Raw genomic sequence first — 17,281 nt, 5'->3', positions numbered from 1 at the left:
TTGGATGAAGACATCTGTGGTGTCTGCTGAACATTTGCACGAAAAGTACTACATCATTATCCCTTCTGACACCCTCACTCTGCTTTTAAGAAGCAGAAAACATACTAAAGGTAGCAGCGCTGGACATTGTTGGCTTTTTATTGCTCTTGTAAACATGGCTCTGCAGACTCTATGCTCACGTTCCTCTGCCTGAGAATGTCTCACCTTTCCAGCACAGGTGAATGAGACTGACTCACAGCCATAGCTGCCAGCAAGCGGGGGAACGAGGGACAGCCAGGCGGACAGCTCTTCATCACACCGTAATGAGCTGGCAAAGGTTGTCGGACAGGCAGGAGAACACATGGAGGACCTGTAAAAGCAGCCTGACACAGGCAAGCTTGCGGGCGTTCTCTGAAGCTATACGACTCCCCACGGTGCCATTTCATCACAAGCTGTTGTCCCTGTTTGTGTAAATGTCTTCATATTGCAAGGAAGCCGACACAAGCTACCTCCACCACTTAATTCTCCCACCGAATTGCAGCACATACTTCAATACGTGGCTAAATGTGACATTTCTTGTACGAGTAAGAGTGCAACAGTGAGGCAATGTCCGTAAAAGGACATAAAATGCAGCAATGCTAAGTTAAACTTTGGTTTACGCATTATCTTACCACGTGACAACATCTGGAGACTGACAACCCATGACTGCTACCAAAGCCTCTTCAACATACTCTACAATATCCTAAAAACCCCTCCAGTCTACATCAGCATCTGACTTGGCAGCTCTGACATCTGTTCACTTACCTGCTGCTGCCTCACAGGGATGCAGGGACCCAAAGGAGCTGCGACAGGCCACAGCAACCTATAACAGCTCAATGGAAACTGAAAGGATACAATCTGAGAGCCCCACTCTGGGTCCCGATGGCCAGTATCTTCTGCACCGGGTCGAAAGCCATGGACGACGGCTGATAGGGAAAGCCATGACGGACAGTCTGAGAGTTATGCAGGAAGGTGAGAAAAGAGAACGCGTTAGTTCATTTTACAGCAAGGGTGTTGTTGTGTCAAAGGATGGCGCACACATGATTTTTGGTAAACAAAAAGGTCCCAGATGGACGTGTAAAGTGTTACGAAACAGAAATGCAAAGCCTGAAATTACGAAGACAAGAGAAAATGAAAAAGAAGAAGAACAAACACTGTGTCTATGAATGGTTACCCTGTCCTTCGATTGATATTTGGCTTCGCTTTTTAGCTTTTTATAATCACGGGCCTATTTTGAGATTTCCCCTCTCTCTCATTCCTTTCTCTTTATCTCGTTTTCCTTCTCTCACTGCCTCCCACATGAGGTCGTGATTACACTGAAGTCTAGAAATAAATTAAAAAAACAAACATGGAAAACACACCCATAAGGAAATGCTTCTTATGGGTGTGTTTTCCATGTTTGTGATTTGATATGATCATGATATGATTTGTTGCTGGGCCTTCCATTGGTGTGTATTACATCAGGTCATCAACCTCTGTATATTTGCCGCGTGTGTCTGCGCGTGTGCACGACTGAAGCTTTATGGCATCAGTCAGCCGGTTGGTGGGCTGTTGGATTTGTTTGCTTAGCGGCAGAAGGCTAAAGCACGTTACATAAGAAGCACTCAGTGCAGCAGAGACACCTGCCTTCCTCACAGAGAAAGCGTACACAGAGTTTGTGTCCACGCAGACAGTAAAGGTGCAGGAAGGAGGCTGAAGTCTTGTTCAAAGAGACTTCAATCAGATGCCTGGCTGTTGATAGATATACAGTATTAAGGCTGTATAGTGTAAGTCAAACCTGAAGTCTCTGAGCTGTCTTTTCTAGCCACTAAACCACAATATCCCCTAAGTCCTCCAGTGTGTTGACTTGACTCTAGATTATGTTATCTAGTTTCTATTTATGACTTCAGGCACTGTGACTCATTACTCCTGATGCTGTTGAGATGAGCCCAGTTTAAAAAAGTTAATCTGCCTTAGCCTTGTACATCTACACCTGATGTTGGTGTTTGGTTAGTTGTTGGTGTCTCTAAGACTTCCAGAGACTTCTACCATGTAAAATACAAAGACGCTTATCAATAACAATGGACTTGTGGTAGCTGTGGACCTTAAGAAACACAACTACACAAGACTCGATTTCAGGAAACTATCAAAACCTATAAATACCTGATAGATTAGACTAGTTTTACAGTTAAAAAGCGTCGAAAGAATCCACAAACGAGCCTGTTACAAACAATCATGCAGGTTAAATATGCGGGGAAATCAATAGCAAGCACACAGCGGTGTCTATAAAAACCATTAATACACACTTGGGAAAATCCTGAATTAACATTGTAGTGGGCTAAGCTGTAGAATACATATCATGAACATTGCATGAGTGTGTATTAACCCAATGCATTGTTGTGGCCGATTCAGACTGAGGAGGGCAAGCCCTTGTTTTTTTTTTTCAAACAATCACTTCAGGCGCCATCAGTCCCCACTGGATCAATGATCTGGGGGCAAAGTAGTGCATGTCTATGTGTGTGTGTGGGAGAAAGAGGAGGAGAGAGAGAGAGAGAGAGAGAGAGAGAGAGAGAGAGAGAGAGGTGTGTCTGTGAGAGGGAAGGAAGAAGGGGATGGAGAGACACTGCGAGGAAAAGAAAAGCAGAAAGGGGAAGAGACACACACACACACACACACACACACACACACACACACACATCAAGCAGAAACCACTGTTTTGCTAATCCAAACCCAGCAGATTATGCAAGAGGGGATCAGTTTGGCCCAACCCCTCAATATGACAGTTCATATGAAAGCACATATACAGCATGATGTTTTTTTTCCCCCATAGAGCATAATACACTGTATTATCATATTAGAAATAAATGACTGGCTTGATGATTTCATGCAACCATATGGGAACTTAATCATGTTTATTGTTTAGTCGCCAGAGCGCACTCGCCGTACAGTATGCGCAGTGTAGTTAGGTATATTATAGACCATGTACTGGACAAGCACAGAGCACTTTAATGATTCTCTCTCTGGAAAGGATTCCTCCTAAATGTTAAAATAAACCTTCACCCAGCAGACGCTTCTTATAGCTGCTGAAGAAGAGGACTACAGAGCAAAATGCGTTGATGCCCATTGATTCATTTATTGTGTGGTGCTCCCTCACACCTGCTGTATCCTGAGATGGGATAAGCGCAGTGCAAACTGTGAATGATGAAAAATAGAAGACTGCGTCCGAAAAAAAGGGAGGCAAAAAAACAGCTGTATAATAATAATAATATTCATAATATTCATAATAATAATAATAAATCAGGCTCGCCCACCTTGCAGAGCTGGAAATGATCGGACTGGATGGTCTCCTGGATCAGATGGTTCTCCTGTGGCCCCACTTGGACAGACGGGGTGGAGGAGGACACCTCTTTCAAGCCGTCCAGCACCTTCCTGATGTTGAACTTCTTCATTTTCAGACTGCAGAGCACAGAATTGAGATCACCCGCAATAGATAAAGGGGATAGCCACTTTCTCTCTCATACACGCACACACACATACGCTCTCTCTCTCTCTATCTCTCTCTTTCTCTTTCTCTCTCTCTCTCTCTCTCTCTCTTCTGATTTCCTCTGTATATCTCACATTTTTACTGCTTGTTTTTTAGCGCAGTCTCCATGCTGGAAGTGCTCTGGCGCGCACCGCACAGGTCGCTTCTTGGCGTGTAAAATTTGGATGACGGGCTGCTGCTGCTGCTGGGATGGTTGGTGCGTCGGTGTAATTTGCTCGGAGTCCGTGCTGTGCTGTGCTGTGCTGTGCTGTGCTGTGCCCCAATGCGTCTCGGTGGCTCCGATCGTCTCTTCTCGGCTTCCCTCCCCTCCCCTCTCGGGCTGTGTGCGCCGCTCAGCCAAGGCGGAAACGCAGCGCAGTGTCGGTGGTGGTGGTGGTGCTGCTGCTGCTGCTGACGCTCTTGCGCATGTCTGACAGAGCAGAGGCTTCAACACAAATCCCGCCACCTTGCCAGCTCTCTCTCTCTCTCTCTCTCTCTCTCTCTCTCTCTCTCTCTCTCACTCCTTCTTTCATCTGCCCCCAGCGACAACGCCTCCCTCCCTCCACTCCCTCCCTCCGATCTCGCTCCCTCTCACGCACACATAGTAGGTTTTGCTCCACTGCGCCTGGTGATGCTTGTGATGTTGGGATGCTGCGGCGTTGTGTCTGTGGAGAGACAGACAAGCAGACAGACGGAGGCTCAGTCCCATTCTTTCCAGTGCACCCTCGCCCTATCCACTGCGTCTCTTGTTTGTGTGTGTGTGTGTGAGCGTTAAAGGTTCGCCATATTAAAGACCATCCCATCACAGTGGAAGGAGGCTATATGAAACATTGATAAATATGCCACAGTCTCTTTAGATTACATTTTTCATAGTGGATTTAGACAAAAATCTAAGAAAATGTGGTAACATTAGAATAAAAATGGGAGAAAAAGCATCATTTTGTCCCTAGATGTATTTTTGCATGATTTCCAGGCATCAAATAATAAAAAAAAAAGAACACATGTAAGCCTAGTATAGAACACTGATTCGGTTTTATTGCTTAAGGATGTAATGCATTTGCAGGTAAACATGGCATGAAATGAGCCAACAGCTGAGCAAGCAATGCGTCTATCAGTATCCATGGTGACGGCTGTTTCCTGCTTTATGGAGGAGTCCCATCCTCCCTCTTAATGTGGAGAACCCTTCACAGCTGCAAAGTGTGACTACATGCAGGAGTAACACTCATACTGAGAGCTGCTGGGTGGGGATGGTTTGGGAAGGTGTCTAACAGCCAGGTGCCACTGCATGTTCCAACCCGACACATCACATACGACAGGCAAAGGTCATAATGTCTTTATGTGAAAACATGCTTGGACACAGTCATATGATGTGCTCACTACAATGTTTCTGTAGATTTAGCTCATGCAGTGTTAAAAACAGGTGGTTCTACAGTTGGTACCCCCATGAGGCTCCCAGCTATGCTACAATAGTGTCATGTGGAATGATAAGAATAACTCCTTGGCTGTGTTTTCTCAGACATCAAGATGATAAATCTACCTGGATAATTCAGATTTGCATCCTTTACATTAAAATCTGATATGTGCTTCAGCTGACTTGTCTTGTCTCTACAGTACAAGCACTTTTATATTATTTTCTAGCTGGTGGATGTATTGGAGAGTGGCATGGTGATGCAGTTAGTTATTACTGCTTTGCATGTTCTCTTTATACCTGCGTGGGATTCCTCTGGGGGGCTCCAGTTGTTCTTTAACAATTCAAAAAGATATGCAAATTTGGTGGAACCAAATTGCCATAGGTGTGATCTGTTATAGCGTGGTTGTCTGTCTATATGTGTGTCAGCCTAGTGATCGACTGCTGACTTGTCTGTGGTATACACCACTTCTTCCCCAATGTAAGACAGTCATCATGCAACCACCACAACCCTGCAAAGGATCGGCAGTCATGGATGATGAATAGATGGCTGTATTGGAGCTGGGGGTAATAATTATTCTAACTCCATGATCATTTCTGTCCTTTCTGTTTCACTGCAGAACACTAAATTCATGAACACCTTGTACCCACACTAGCCACAGTTGGGCCCACTCACTCTCTCCCTCAGCACCCCCACGGATGATATTCCTTGACTACTTCTGACGGGTCGTGGTCTAACCCTGAACTGAGCTGCCGCAAAGTTCTATCAGTCAGAACAACTTTATCACTGGTCACCTTTCCCATCAGAGTGAGTTAAGTTGAGTTCAGAACCTCGGCGCCTCTGCGTATGTTTGTAAGGTCACAGATGAAAGTACCAGCCTTGACAAGCTCAGCTGAGGCTGCTCACGCCTGAGTGACACCGATGTTGCCACCTGTTTGCTAACACGCTCGTCTTCGACAGGTTGCCGCCAGCAGCAGGGACGGTGGGGGTGTAGCGGTGGAAATAATAGCTATATTTACGCTCTCTTGCGAACAACACCTGATACCAGGTCTGACCTAAACTGGAGAAAGTCCAAAAAAGGGCATTTCTATGTCCACCATAGCTCCACATTGTGATAATCAATGCTGATTGTATGAGCTTGCCCTTATGCGTTTCCACGTAAACCCTTTGTTGAGACACAGCTGATGTAAAGCAGGCATCAAGGAAAATTAAGATGCTATTGAGTAAAAGGACACAAAAAGATATGAAGAGGAGCAGGGAGCAAATTATTAATTCAGTAATCGTACCAGGGTACCTTGAGAACAATTGTTGCAATGCTGTTTTGCATAATGAACTGAAATTGACCAAACACACCTTCCAACCCCAACTGATATCACCTGATCCAGAATACATTACACGGGCAAACAAAGAGGTCCTTATTAGTCAGTCCTTGCATGTGTGTGAGTGAGTGATGTGGGAGGGGAGGGCTTTTGGCAACTCTGACATCAGTGATTTAATTTAGCACCATTGTGTTGTGGCGGGAGCCATTCATCTGACTGCATTGTGTGTATGTGTGTGTGTGTGTTGTATTTTGAGTCTGACTGCTGTGTTTGTGCTCTTTGATAAGGCTTTTCACAGAGGCAGCGCCGTATTAGTGGGTTTTTTTCTTTCTTCTTTCTCTTTTTTTGTGAAGGGCCAAAGTGTAAAGAGAGCAAGACAGAAAGAAGAGAGAGAGAGAGGGATGGACAAACAGAGTTGTAAATCCCATGTACAGTCAGAGTGATATGATCTAAACCAATATCTGGTCCTTACAAGTCCACATAGAGGATGTATAAGCAGAATTGGAAGATAATATGCCATGTGATGAACCAGGGATGTACCCCACTGGGAAGTCAGCTGGGAGCCCCCGCGATCCTTTGCGGTTACAGAAAATGGATTGATTATATTATTCCAGACGGTAGTATGTTTCCATTACTGTATAAATACGTCAAAATAAGAATCAGATGGAGCCTTTTATATCTACAGACAGAGCAAATCCTGTTCCACCATTTTGAAGCACCATGTTTCTACAGTAGTCCAGAATGGACAAACAAAGCACTGGTGTTTTTCCACCACACTTTGACGGCGAGCGATATTCAATATGATATAGTTGGTTGTGATCTACAGCCTCACTTCTACATGCCACTAAATCCTTAACACTGGACCTTTAAACCATATTTTTTGTAATACAGCCTTGATTATATTGTTTCTTAAACTATTTTATAATTGTTTTAAATGTGTGCAAGAAGAGTTCATAAAAGCACAAAAATGGATAAATCTCGCAGTGCAAGCAATTCAAAGACGAAGTGAAGTATATAATCCAGTTCTACCTTCTATGATACCTGGTACGTTTTTAAATTAAAGCCTGGTCACTGTGGTCTATGAATGCAGTCATCGTCTCTCCCTAGGTTTATGCAACTAAGTTTATTTTGCATGAGCATTCATCATCAGTGCCAACCTCATCCAAAGAACGGTTCACAGTGTGTTCAGCCTTAATGTCTTGCAGGTTGAAATATATCCTACAGTGTGGTAAATTCCATCCCGTATGTGGGCCAATTACAACAGTGCAGAACACGATGCCTCTGCAGTCCCTCCATTATCGCTGTATTATCATTCAACACAACACCCCTGGAAAATATGCAAATTGATCACATACAGATTTAGTAGCTGCTATGCACATAAGCAGAGTGCTAATCCAGTGCTAATCCCAGGTCAGAGGTAAGGATGGATGAGCCAGGAGCAACATGACAACTGCGACTGACTGTATCAAGCAGCCACCGCATTAGCATCATGCCCACTAGGTGTGCTCAAATCAAGAGTGTACATCAGCAGCAGCAGCACGGGCCTGTTCGAGGCAGCGCTGAGTTAATCAACACAGATTAAAATACACTTAATTCTACATTTGTGTATATTTTAGTCACTCTTCTAATTTTGAAGTCACACTGGTGCAGCAGAGGGTAAAGTACAATATGAAGGTATTGTTGGACAGCTGTTTGCAATATGAAGTGAAAACGCCCACCTACATATGCACATTTGCATACATTACACAGATGTTTGCGTGCAGATTATGAATATGCATCTACATGTGTCATATAGACATGACATGCATCTCATTACTGATGTTATAGTATAAGACGGTATGTTCTAAAATGTTCTTAAATTATCTTTTTTTGTTTGTTTTTGTTTTAACGATGAGTCAACTAGATTGAATAGAAACTAATTATGAACCTAATACTCAAATCATGTCCTTACACACAGACTATTCACCTCTAGATGATTTTAGCCACTTAAAACCCTGTCTCAAACACTCAAGACTGAGCAGCCCCTGAGCTCAGCATCAGAGTCAGCCCTGTTTGACCCCTAAAGCAGCAAGGCCCAGTGCTGTCTAGAGGAAGTGAAAAAACCCGGGGGGGACACAGAGGACAATAGCAGGTCGCAGAGAGTCGGGGCGTCTGCCTGTCATGCAGAAAGACTGGAGGGACAAGGACCTTCCGCCCTCACTGACAGCTGTAGTTAATCAAGCGAATCATAGCACACCTGAGTTTAGAGCTTATGACCCCCAAGCCTTCCCGTGATATTCAACCACTGTGTCCTCAAACGGCAAGCATAAGCGGCACAGCAACTGGCTAACAAGTGAGAGGACATATCATCAGACATAAGTCGCACATTGCATATGCTGGAGGGCTTGTGATTAAAAAGAACAAGCAGAAGACACGCGAGTTGTTGATCGCAAGAACGTGCACCCTCACGAAACGGCTGAAGAGAAAAGAGGAAATATGTACGATACACATACATACAGACATTGCACACACGCGCACACACGCACACACACACACCCTGGAGGGATTGAAAGTTAATGAGCCAATGCCCTTGAGGGAACACTTGATTGTCTCCTCCTGGTTCAATAAGAGGATGCTTTTCAATGTCAAACATTTGCCGTCGCAAACACACGCATGAAGGAAGGTAACAAAGCTTAGAGGTACATCTGGATATGTCTCTCTACAGAGACACCCACCCACCCAACCAACCAGTCCTTATGGTTACAGTGAGGCTTATAAATATTGATGGGAGGATAAAAGAGATGAGGAGACAGAGGTGGAGAAATTGATAATACTGTAAAGCCTTCATCACGTCCATGGCGCTCCTAATCAAAAAGCTGGAGTCCAATACAAGCATGAGTTTATGATCCTGGCAAGATACCTCGTTTTTTGACAAACGGGGGGAAGAGTGTAAATATCCATTTCCACCAGGAAAACAGTGAGACATGTTGTTTGATCAAACCTTTAAAGGTCATGGGGTCAAACGTCCGCCCACAAGCCAGAAATAACAGAAATTGCTGTTTTTGTGTGTATGCAGGCATGTCAGTGCAAACAGCTCAGGGAATAGACGTGACACAGCGTCAGCTTGTCTCAACCCGGGGCTGCACAGCTGGTATCAATTCCAATAATCAGCCAAGGCGATAAGCTGACCATCAACAACAACACACACACACACACACATGCACACACACTCATGACCAGATGGATGCCACTATTTAAGGAAAGGGCATTGCCAATGTTACGGTCACAGTGACACAGGACTTCTTGGAGGACAGATTTGTTAGGAAGAAACTGCAGCCGGCATGCAGCCAAAATTAAGTTTACCTAAACCAGTCATCCAGAGATTGAACTGAGAGACATGAGAGGTGAGCAGCACTTTGTCCTCAGTTCAATGTCAAAGAGTCACTGAGTCAGTCCCAGTCCTTTGAAGGCGGAGAAGGGAAATCCAATACAGTCACTGAACGGCTACAGTGACTTTACTGGTATTAGGTTTAATCAGGACACAGACCTGAAAGTATGATTATCCTCTTTTCTAATACACACATTGATGTTATAAATACAAAGAGAGATAGATAGAGAGAGAGAGAGAGAGAGAGAGAGAGAGGGAAGTCTCCTGTCCTCTTATCTAAGATAGCAATAATCAATGGCGAGCACAGGACAGGTTATCAATGACTCCCTTGTACAGCCATCTCCCTGTGTAGTTTCAGCCCCAATCAATTCACACTTTATCAAATCAGCACTTCGCCATGACCATGTCTGTGTCGCTTAACTGCCACATGGCAACATACTGAGAGTCCCTTCTATCCACACAATAGAGGTGAAAGACTGTCAGGAACAAATCATGATCTAATGTGTTTAAATAACGGATCCAACGAAACTTGGATTCTCATCTTAGCGAGGTCTCTCATTCCGCAGCCTCTGACGGTAAATTAAGCCACGCAATTATCCCCCGTGATTGGCAAAAGGCTTCTGCACAAGCCAATAAAGTGGGATGAAACTTAGACTCCTGTTTTATTGGCGACCTGACACCTCCTGGCTCTGCTGCGTAAACTGAGTCCGCACCGTCGAATTAATGCAATCATCTCCAACGCGAGGCAATTAGGTTGTGATTCAAGCAGCCGCTGGTGACGCGATTCAAGCAAATTGTGTGTATCCTCCCAGCCAGCCATCTATCTATTAGACTACCCCTTCATCCACAAATCAGCTGAGGCAGAGCTTTGAAGTCATGACATCAAAATGATGCACAATTAATCATGCACTAAACAAAAAGTGTTCCTTAACACAAAAGACACACGTCTATGCACACGGGGACAAACAAACAGAGAACCACCGTCTGAGGAAAATCTAAAACCGTGGCACAACAGGACGTTACATCACCTTCCCCCCTGACAACCACAACAACTTCTCCACAATGTTGACGTGCAACTCAACAAACACGCACAACAGCAAAAGTTCATATCATATACTCATATCAGTGACAGTTAGTATAACTGTCAGGGAGGGAGGGATGTAGTTGGGTCTAAAATATCCCAGATGGCAGCTCAGATGCAAAAACACTCACACACACACACACACACACACACACACACACACACGATCCCTTGATCCCAGCACTGTAAAAACTGTGTAGTGATGTGCTGAGTGAGGGACAGCTGTCAACCCGGGTCTGTGTTTTGAATAGTAACTTGCCCGTCTCTGCTGTCACTGTCAAATCTTTAAGGATACACAGAGCTGGACAATTTATCCAGACCAACACCATCCCTCCCCCCCCTAACCCTGCTGTGTGACATGCACTTCTTCAGCCCTGCTTAAATATTGACTCAGTTTGACCTTCAAATAGACTAATCTTTACAAAGTATTAACTGGGGAGGAGATCTCCTAGATGCTGATAAATGAGGGTCGTGGGGCTAATAAGAGAGATACAATCACTGTATAAGTTACAACGAAACGCGTTCTTATGTAGGATTTCTCACGTGATAGGTCTCTTGTCACCTAAATCTGATGACAGGTGCTGTTTTTATATGGTGATGATGACCTTGTGTTCAGTGCTTTATTCGCTCTGCGCCTCCAAATCTGATGGGTTGCAGTTTTTTTTTTTGTGAACTTCTCTCGACTCATTATTTGATTTTCGCATCTCACCCTCCCCGCTGCCTGATGTCTGCAGAGCTGTGCTTTGTTGGCTGAAGGGAGAGGTAGCGTTGCTGGAGAGTGGGCCAAAGAAGAGTGATGGGAGAGTGAAGCCAAAGCAAGGTGAGGCAGGGGAGAGAAATAGTTGGGTTACAAGAATGAGGCTGCAACCAGGTCAGCATTTCTGTGTCTGCAAGTCTGGGGTTCCGTGTGTGTGTGTGTGTGTGTGTGTGTGTGTGTGTGTGTGTGTATTACAGACAGAGTTACACTGGTTTTAGATTACTGCAGTAAAGAATAGGCGTCAATCTGAGACCTCACCTCTTCCCCTCCAGCACTATCACTCTGTTTAACATACAGTAAAAGCTTGGCCTTTTACTCCTTTCCGTCTAAGCTGACAACGCAGGCTTCTTTAGGATTCTTTCTCTCAAAGACTTGCTCTTCTGTCTTTTTATCAGCATAGAAGGCTCTGAGGACGGACCTCTAGAGACGTTTTAGTCCCAGAGGGACAGAGCAGCAACAATGGGACAATGCTGCGGCACGTTGAGCCAATAAGCCAAAGGACCTTATATCCACCCCGAGCCAGCTGGAAGTGTATGTTAGTGTTTCAGTGTGTGTGTGTGTGTGTGTGTGTGTGTGTGTGTTTGTGTGTGTGTTTATTGATGTGTGTGGGGGAATGCCTGTGTCTGTGTAAGGCAGAGAAAGAGGAATGAAAAAGCAAAGGGAGCATACTTGAAAGACATTGCATCCTTTTTCGCAGAAACATTACAGATTTCTAGACTTCCTCATGGAGGAGAATCACTGGTGGTGCATAGTTCACAGATATACACTTAAAGGGATAGTACAACATTTTGGGAGACATGCTTATTTGCCTTCTAGTTGAGTGTCAGATGAGAAGATCGACGCTGTTCCCATATTTGCTTGTCAAATATGAAGCAACAACCACGAGACAATTATCGTAACCTAGTACACGGACCTATAAATGCAGCTACCAACATCTCTAAAGCATCTTTGTTTGATCCGCACAAGATTCAAGAGATCTATTAATACATTTTGTGTGGCTTCAATGGCTTCAATTCAGTTGGACTTGAACATTAATGTCAGACATGATTCTCGTGAAGACACATAAAATCAGGTGAAGATACATGCAGTGATTTTGGTTTAATCTATAAGAAAATCGTGCTTTTAATTTCATAAGTCTCTATCTTGGTTGAAATAAAAGAATTAAGTAATCTAGTCTGTATGTCGTGTGTGTCTTGATCGCACACTGATCATGTTTAACTGTTATACTCACTGTACTACAATAGAGCAGACATTTTAAGTGTAACATTTAACTGATATTTCGGTAAGACATGCCTGCTGACACTGAGCCATGAGATCTGTAGAAGCGCCACAGCTCACTGAAATATATCTGTGACAGAAGAAGCTTCCCTATGAAATGAGAGAGAAACCCCGAAAAGACAGGCAATTCCTCCAAGTTAGAGCGTCCTTTTGTCATTCACAAAAGTAACGGCAAAGAAATTGATTAAGGCATTCTTGAATTATTACCTCCAAAATGGAAAGTGAATTAAAGACCCACCACAGCCTCCACATCACTCGGGGAATGTGTATCTACTTTCACTTTATTTCATCATCCCTCTATGTGGGTCCATTTAAGAATCAAATATTCTCTTATTACTTGTGGGAAGTCAAACGCGCACACACGCACACACGCACACACACACACACACACACACAAGGGCCAACTGTCCCCTTCCTTTCAAGGTTACACCAGAGTTCTTCTGTCGCTCACAACACATTTGCATCAAACCACCACCAACAGCTGCCAATTAACAAACAGCCTCACCGTTAATACACACACGTCACTGACAATTACAGCGTCGGGTGATCTCTCTCTCTCTCTAACACGAGAATGGTATGACACACATACACTCACATCCAATCAGCACAGAAGAGCAAGAGCAGGAGGAGGAGGAGGAGGAGGAGGATGGGTTTAGGTGTACGGAAAACAGCAAATAACAGCTAATGTTTTAGAAAGGGAGGAATGAATTGGGCGAGAGGGAACAGTTGCAGAGACAAGAGGGAATGTTCTGTGCCAGAAAACAAGGCTTTCAGGATTAGTTCTGTCATGCAGTTACAAGGGTAGAAAAATAGTGGTTGGCTAGATGAGGCCTGACAGAGTGAACAGACACTTAAAATGCAATGCGAAATACACAGCAGCACACTTTTATGAGCAGAAAAAAAACACACACAGAACAATGCAAATGTTCTATGTGTGTAGAGCAGCAGCAGCACTGCTGTAGGTGGATAATTTCATATCAAACAATATGTTCACATAGACACATAAACCAATTACTGCCACAGTTTTCTTGTGTCCACAGCATTCTTACGAGATCTCATTCGCATATTGTTTGTTCCCAATTTAGTTTCCACATCATAATGAAAGAAAACCATTTCCTACAAAGAGGAATTTTTAATAAACGAACTGTCAGCAGCAGAGCACAAAAGCTTTAGAGCAGAAGCGGATTACTGCAGGATGACTTTGCACATGCACACACACATACAAGCAGGCTCAAGTAATTTGTCCCATCGTGATAGCTCGTGTGTGCACACGCGCACGTCCACACACAGCACTGACGTGCACACACGGCCTAATCATCATTTCCTTCATGCAGCGGCACAAAATTGAACTATTCATTATTGTCAACAATGAAAACAGCATAGTGCAGGTATGGTAATGAAAAAAAAATATTTATACTAGAACCACTAGATGGCACCATCTTCCCTTTCATTTCCAATTTAGCTTCTCATCCCTCAGTTGATCAGCTGACTCTCTCTGTGGGATGGAGTCCTACCTCTAGATGCACTGCAAACACCGAGCTAAGATAAACTTGACAAAGAAACACCAGATTGATTAACAGTTTTATGCCTATTAGACAGCTAACCATCTGTTTTAAAATTCAGTAAATTCACTTCAACCATGGGGATTATTGACAGTTACCATGTGGCCATAAAGATCTACCTGTGTTGCATTGTCCATGCACACTTTGTCTTGGTCTTGTAGGAATGAACTCTTGTGGGCTTCTATCAGCAAGAATATATCAATTAACCGATCAATCAGTACCACTCAGCTTGTGGGAGGCTGGCTGTATCCAGCATGCCTTGGGGCCATACAGTCAATACAGTGACCTTCAAGAAAACAAAAGATTTGCAGAATATAATCAGGCATGCTGGGCATCGAAAAAGTCAAAGCCATACATTGCAAGTGAGATGGCTTGACATTCTCAATGCAATGAAAGAGGAAGTAATTTTACATGTCCACACACACACAGGCATTTTTTTCGGTTTTATTATATTTGGTATATTATGCAGGAAAATGAGCAAAAACTACAAAGACTGTTGTTGTAGTGGTTCTGTTAATACAGTTAATAGATTAAAGATGAAGATGTGTTCAAGGAATATGATAAGATATGGCACAGCATACAACGTCTTTGGTTAAAAACAAACATTACAACACTAACCAACTTTTAGAGTCTTTAAAGAGTTGTAACAAGAGATAACAGCAACTTCAGCTCTTTAATCTTTTGGTCAGGAATTATCATCAAGTACGTGCTACAATGTTGTGATTAAAGGAAGATTCTTTAGTGTTCAAACAGACTTCTTGAGAGGTGTCTGCTGAGAAAATTGAGACAGGGAGTTACTGCCAATGACCATCATTTCTTCCTGCCAGCACTCTTGGCACGATCGTTGGGCTGTTGGGTGGCAGCAGGGGTTAAGGGGTTGTTTTTTCTAGAACTGCCTGCTGGGCCTCGTCCAAAGCTCGTTTCCCTTCTTGATCCCTTTTCTCGGCTGCCATCTGACGGCTACGAAATGCCTTGCAAGTATCATGAAACATCTTACAGCGTTGCCACAAGGGTGCCTGGAGACAAGACAGAGGCAGAGAGAAAGAAGTTATAGAATGGTGTCTCACCAGAGGGAAAGCTGAAAGGCTGATCTTCATTAGTACTGTCTACAGCTTCACTTTTAGACGTCACACAGTTCTTTCTGTCTTGACTGACCTCCAGGTTCGCATACGTCTCCAGCTGGCATCTCATTATCTCGTCCCCGTTGAGCTCCCACTCTTTCTGGTGCTCCAGCACATTGTCTCGGATCAATCGGTAAGTCTGGATCTTCTCTAGGCGCTGCCTTTTATGGAGCTCCTCTATCTGTGAGTCCATGAGCACGGGAAAATCCTTTTGGTGTCTACAGACACACACAAGGACTTAATACAACGTGTATATGTACCTTAATTCTTACAGCTTTCCTATATTGTCTCTAACCAATATTGTACTATTGTACCATTAATATTGGTAGCCTGTATTTTGAGGATCAGATATTAAACAAACATTGTTAGCTCATACTACGGTCAATAATAACAAATTCCTCCACATTTACAGGCTATTTTGTGAGATGAGACAAGAAAAATAAAAATGGAAATGTTGATAATAAATACAGACATAGGCAGGGGAAATGATAGACACACAGTCCAATAGCTTATCTCACACCCAAGTTGTATATTCATTATAGTCTGTTAAGAATTGATAGTAAAACTTCAGTGATATGTATGAGAGAGACACACAATAAGGCAGTTAGACAGTTATGTGTGTGTTTGTCTGAGAATGAGAATGACTGGGAATGACACGTATGCAAAGGGAATTCAAAGTGATAATATGGCTGCCTATTATTTAAAATGACCTTAATGAAGAGGGGAGGCCATGATGGAGTTCATTTGGTTAATGAACAGTGCCCTGGTCAACCTCTTCCACTGCGTAAAACAGCATGTGTGCAAATGCTATAAAGATGGCATGCCGGAGTGTGTGTGTGTGTGCATGAGTGTGAATCTATGATGTGCCCTGTGGTGCACCTTTGAGAGAAAGAGGTGTGTTGCAGACTAATCAGTCCCCTAATAGACTACTCCTCAGGATCTCTCTCTTGGCTCGGATCACGGGTCACAGTGTCAGCAGCCATTAGCGGCTGGACACGGACGCACCGCACGTGCACGCAAATGCACACACCCACAGCAGGAGAGGATGGAGAGGTGATGGGAGAGGGGGCACGTCTCATTGCAGCGATGAGCTCGTTGGGGTCCTGAAATAGCTCTCTAATTAACAGACCCAAATATCATCTCATTTATCATGGAGAGGGACGGACAGAGGGAGAGGTGGTGTGAGGGAGACTAATAGGAGACTCTGAGGGGAACCATGGAGGCAGACTCTTCCCTTCAGACCAGTGACACTGACACAAGTCTAAAGTTGACACTTAACACACATAAAAGCAGGAAACTAATGGGGCCTTGTGACGCTAACTGTGTATTGATAACTACAGCGGTTCAATTCTTTACACAATGATTGCTGAAGTTAAAGCTCTGGGTGTCATAATTGTGGAGCCGTTGCATTTTCATCTTCTGGCTGCAACATACTGTGCGCTGCGTCAGCCACGAAGCAGACGCACAGTGGATTGAATAATGTTTAACTTTGTTTATTTTAGTGTATGTGTATACTTCACTTACAACAATGAATCACTAAGTTTCAAGACACAACACAAGTTTTTTTAGAATTGCGATGTAAAAATAATTAAAGTCAGTATCATTACTTAGATGTTTCTAGTTTTATTACACTGTTTGATTTTTGGATTTGGGTTTTTTCACCGAGCATGTCCTTAATGTCTCCGCATTATACAGTACACATAAATGTCCTCTGAAGTCCATGCAATGCCCTTTCAGGCCAGCCAAAGCGTGCTGTCCTGTAACACCGCTGTTCACGGCACCAATGGGAGGAAAGGTCATAAACACGGGAGCTCATGAGCAATGTCCTGCAGATACTGTATGAACCAATCTGCTGAGGAGAAGGGTG

General features: G+C 43.7%; 2 protein-coding genes across 8 annotated transcripts in view; both read right to left on the bottom strand.

Annotated features, from left to right (window-relative positions):
• Positions 1-4,021, bottom strand: part of stxbp5a (syntaxin binding protein 5a (tomosyn)) — an 87,076-nt gene extending 83,055 nt beyond the window's left edge. For 3 of the 4 annotated variants that reach the window (XM_019254937.2, XM_019254938.2, XM_019254939.2), the window contains exons 1-3: positions 3,616-4,021; positions 3,309-3,453; positions 874-971 (exon numbers count right to left, since the gene is read on the bottom strand). In XM_019254937.2, the coding sequence (XP_019110482.1) occupies positions 874-971; positions 3,309-3,446 (236 nt within the window). In that variant the 5' untranslated portion in view covers positions 3,447-3,453; positions 3,616-4,021. The remainder of the gene's footprint in view (positions 1-873; positions 972-3,308; positions 3,454-3,615) is intronic. The other variant, XM_019254936.2, reaches the window with a different exon arrangement.
• Positions 4,022-14,739: 10,718 nt separating this feature from the next.
• Positions 14,740-17,281, bottom strand: part of adgb (androglobin) — a 35,843-nt gene continuing 33,301 nt past the window's right edge. For 3 of the 4 annotated variants that reach the window (XM_027284598.1, XM_027284599.1, XM_019254956.2), the window contains 2 exons: positions 15,449-15,632; positions 14,740-15,309 (listed from right to left, as the gene is read on the bottom strand). In XM_027284598.1, coding sequence (XP_027140399.1) covers positions 15,163-15,309; positions 15,449-15,632 — 331 coding nt within the window. In that variant the 3' untranslated portion in view covers positions 14,740-15,162. Of the gene's footprint in view, positions 15,310-15,448; positions 15,633-15,654; positions 17,264-17,281 lie in introns of those variants that run through there. The other variant, XM_027284600.1, reaches the window with a different exon arrangement.

The sequence above is a fragment of the Larimichthys crocea genome, chromosome XI, assembly GCF_000972845.2.
Source record: "Larimichthys crocea isolate SSNF chromosome XI, L_crocea_2.0, whole genome shotgun sequence".
NCBI lineage: Eukaryota > Metazoa > Chordata > Actinopteri > Sciaenidae > Larimichthys > Larimichthys crocea.
The sequence above is the reverse complement of the archived record's forward strand: the minus strand, read 5'-3'. Positions and strand labels throughout refer to the sequence as shown.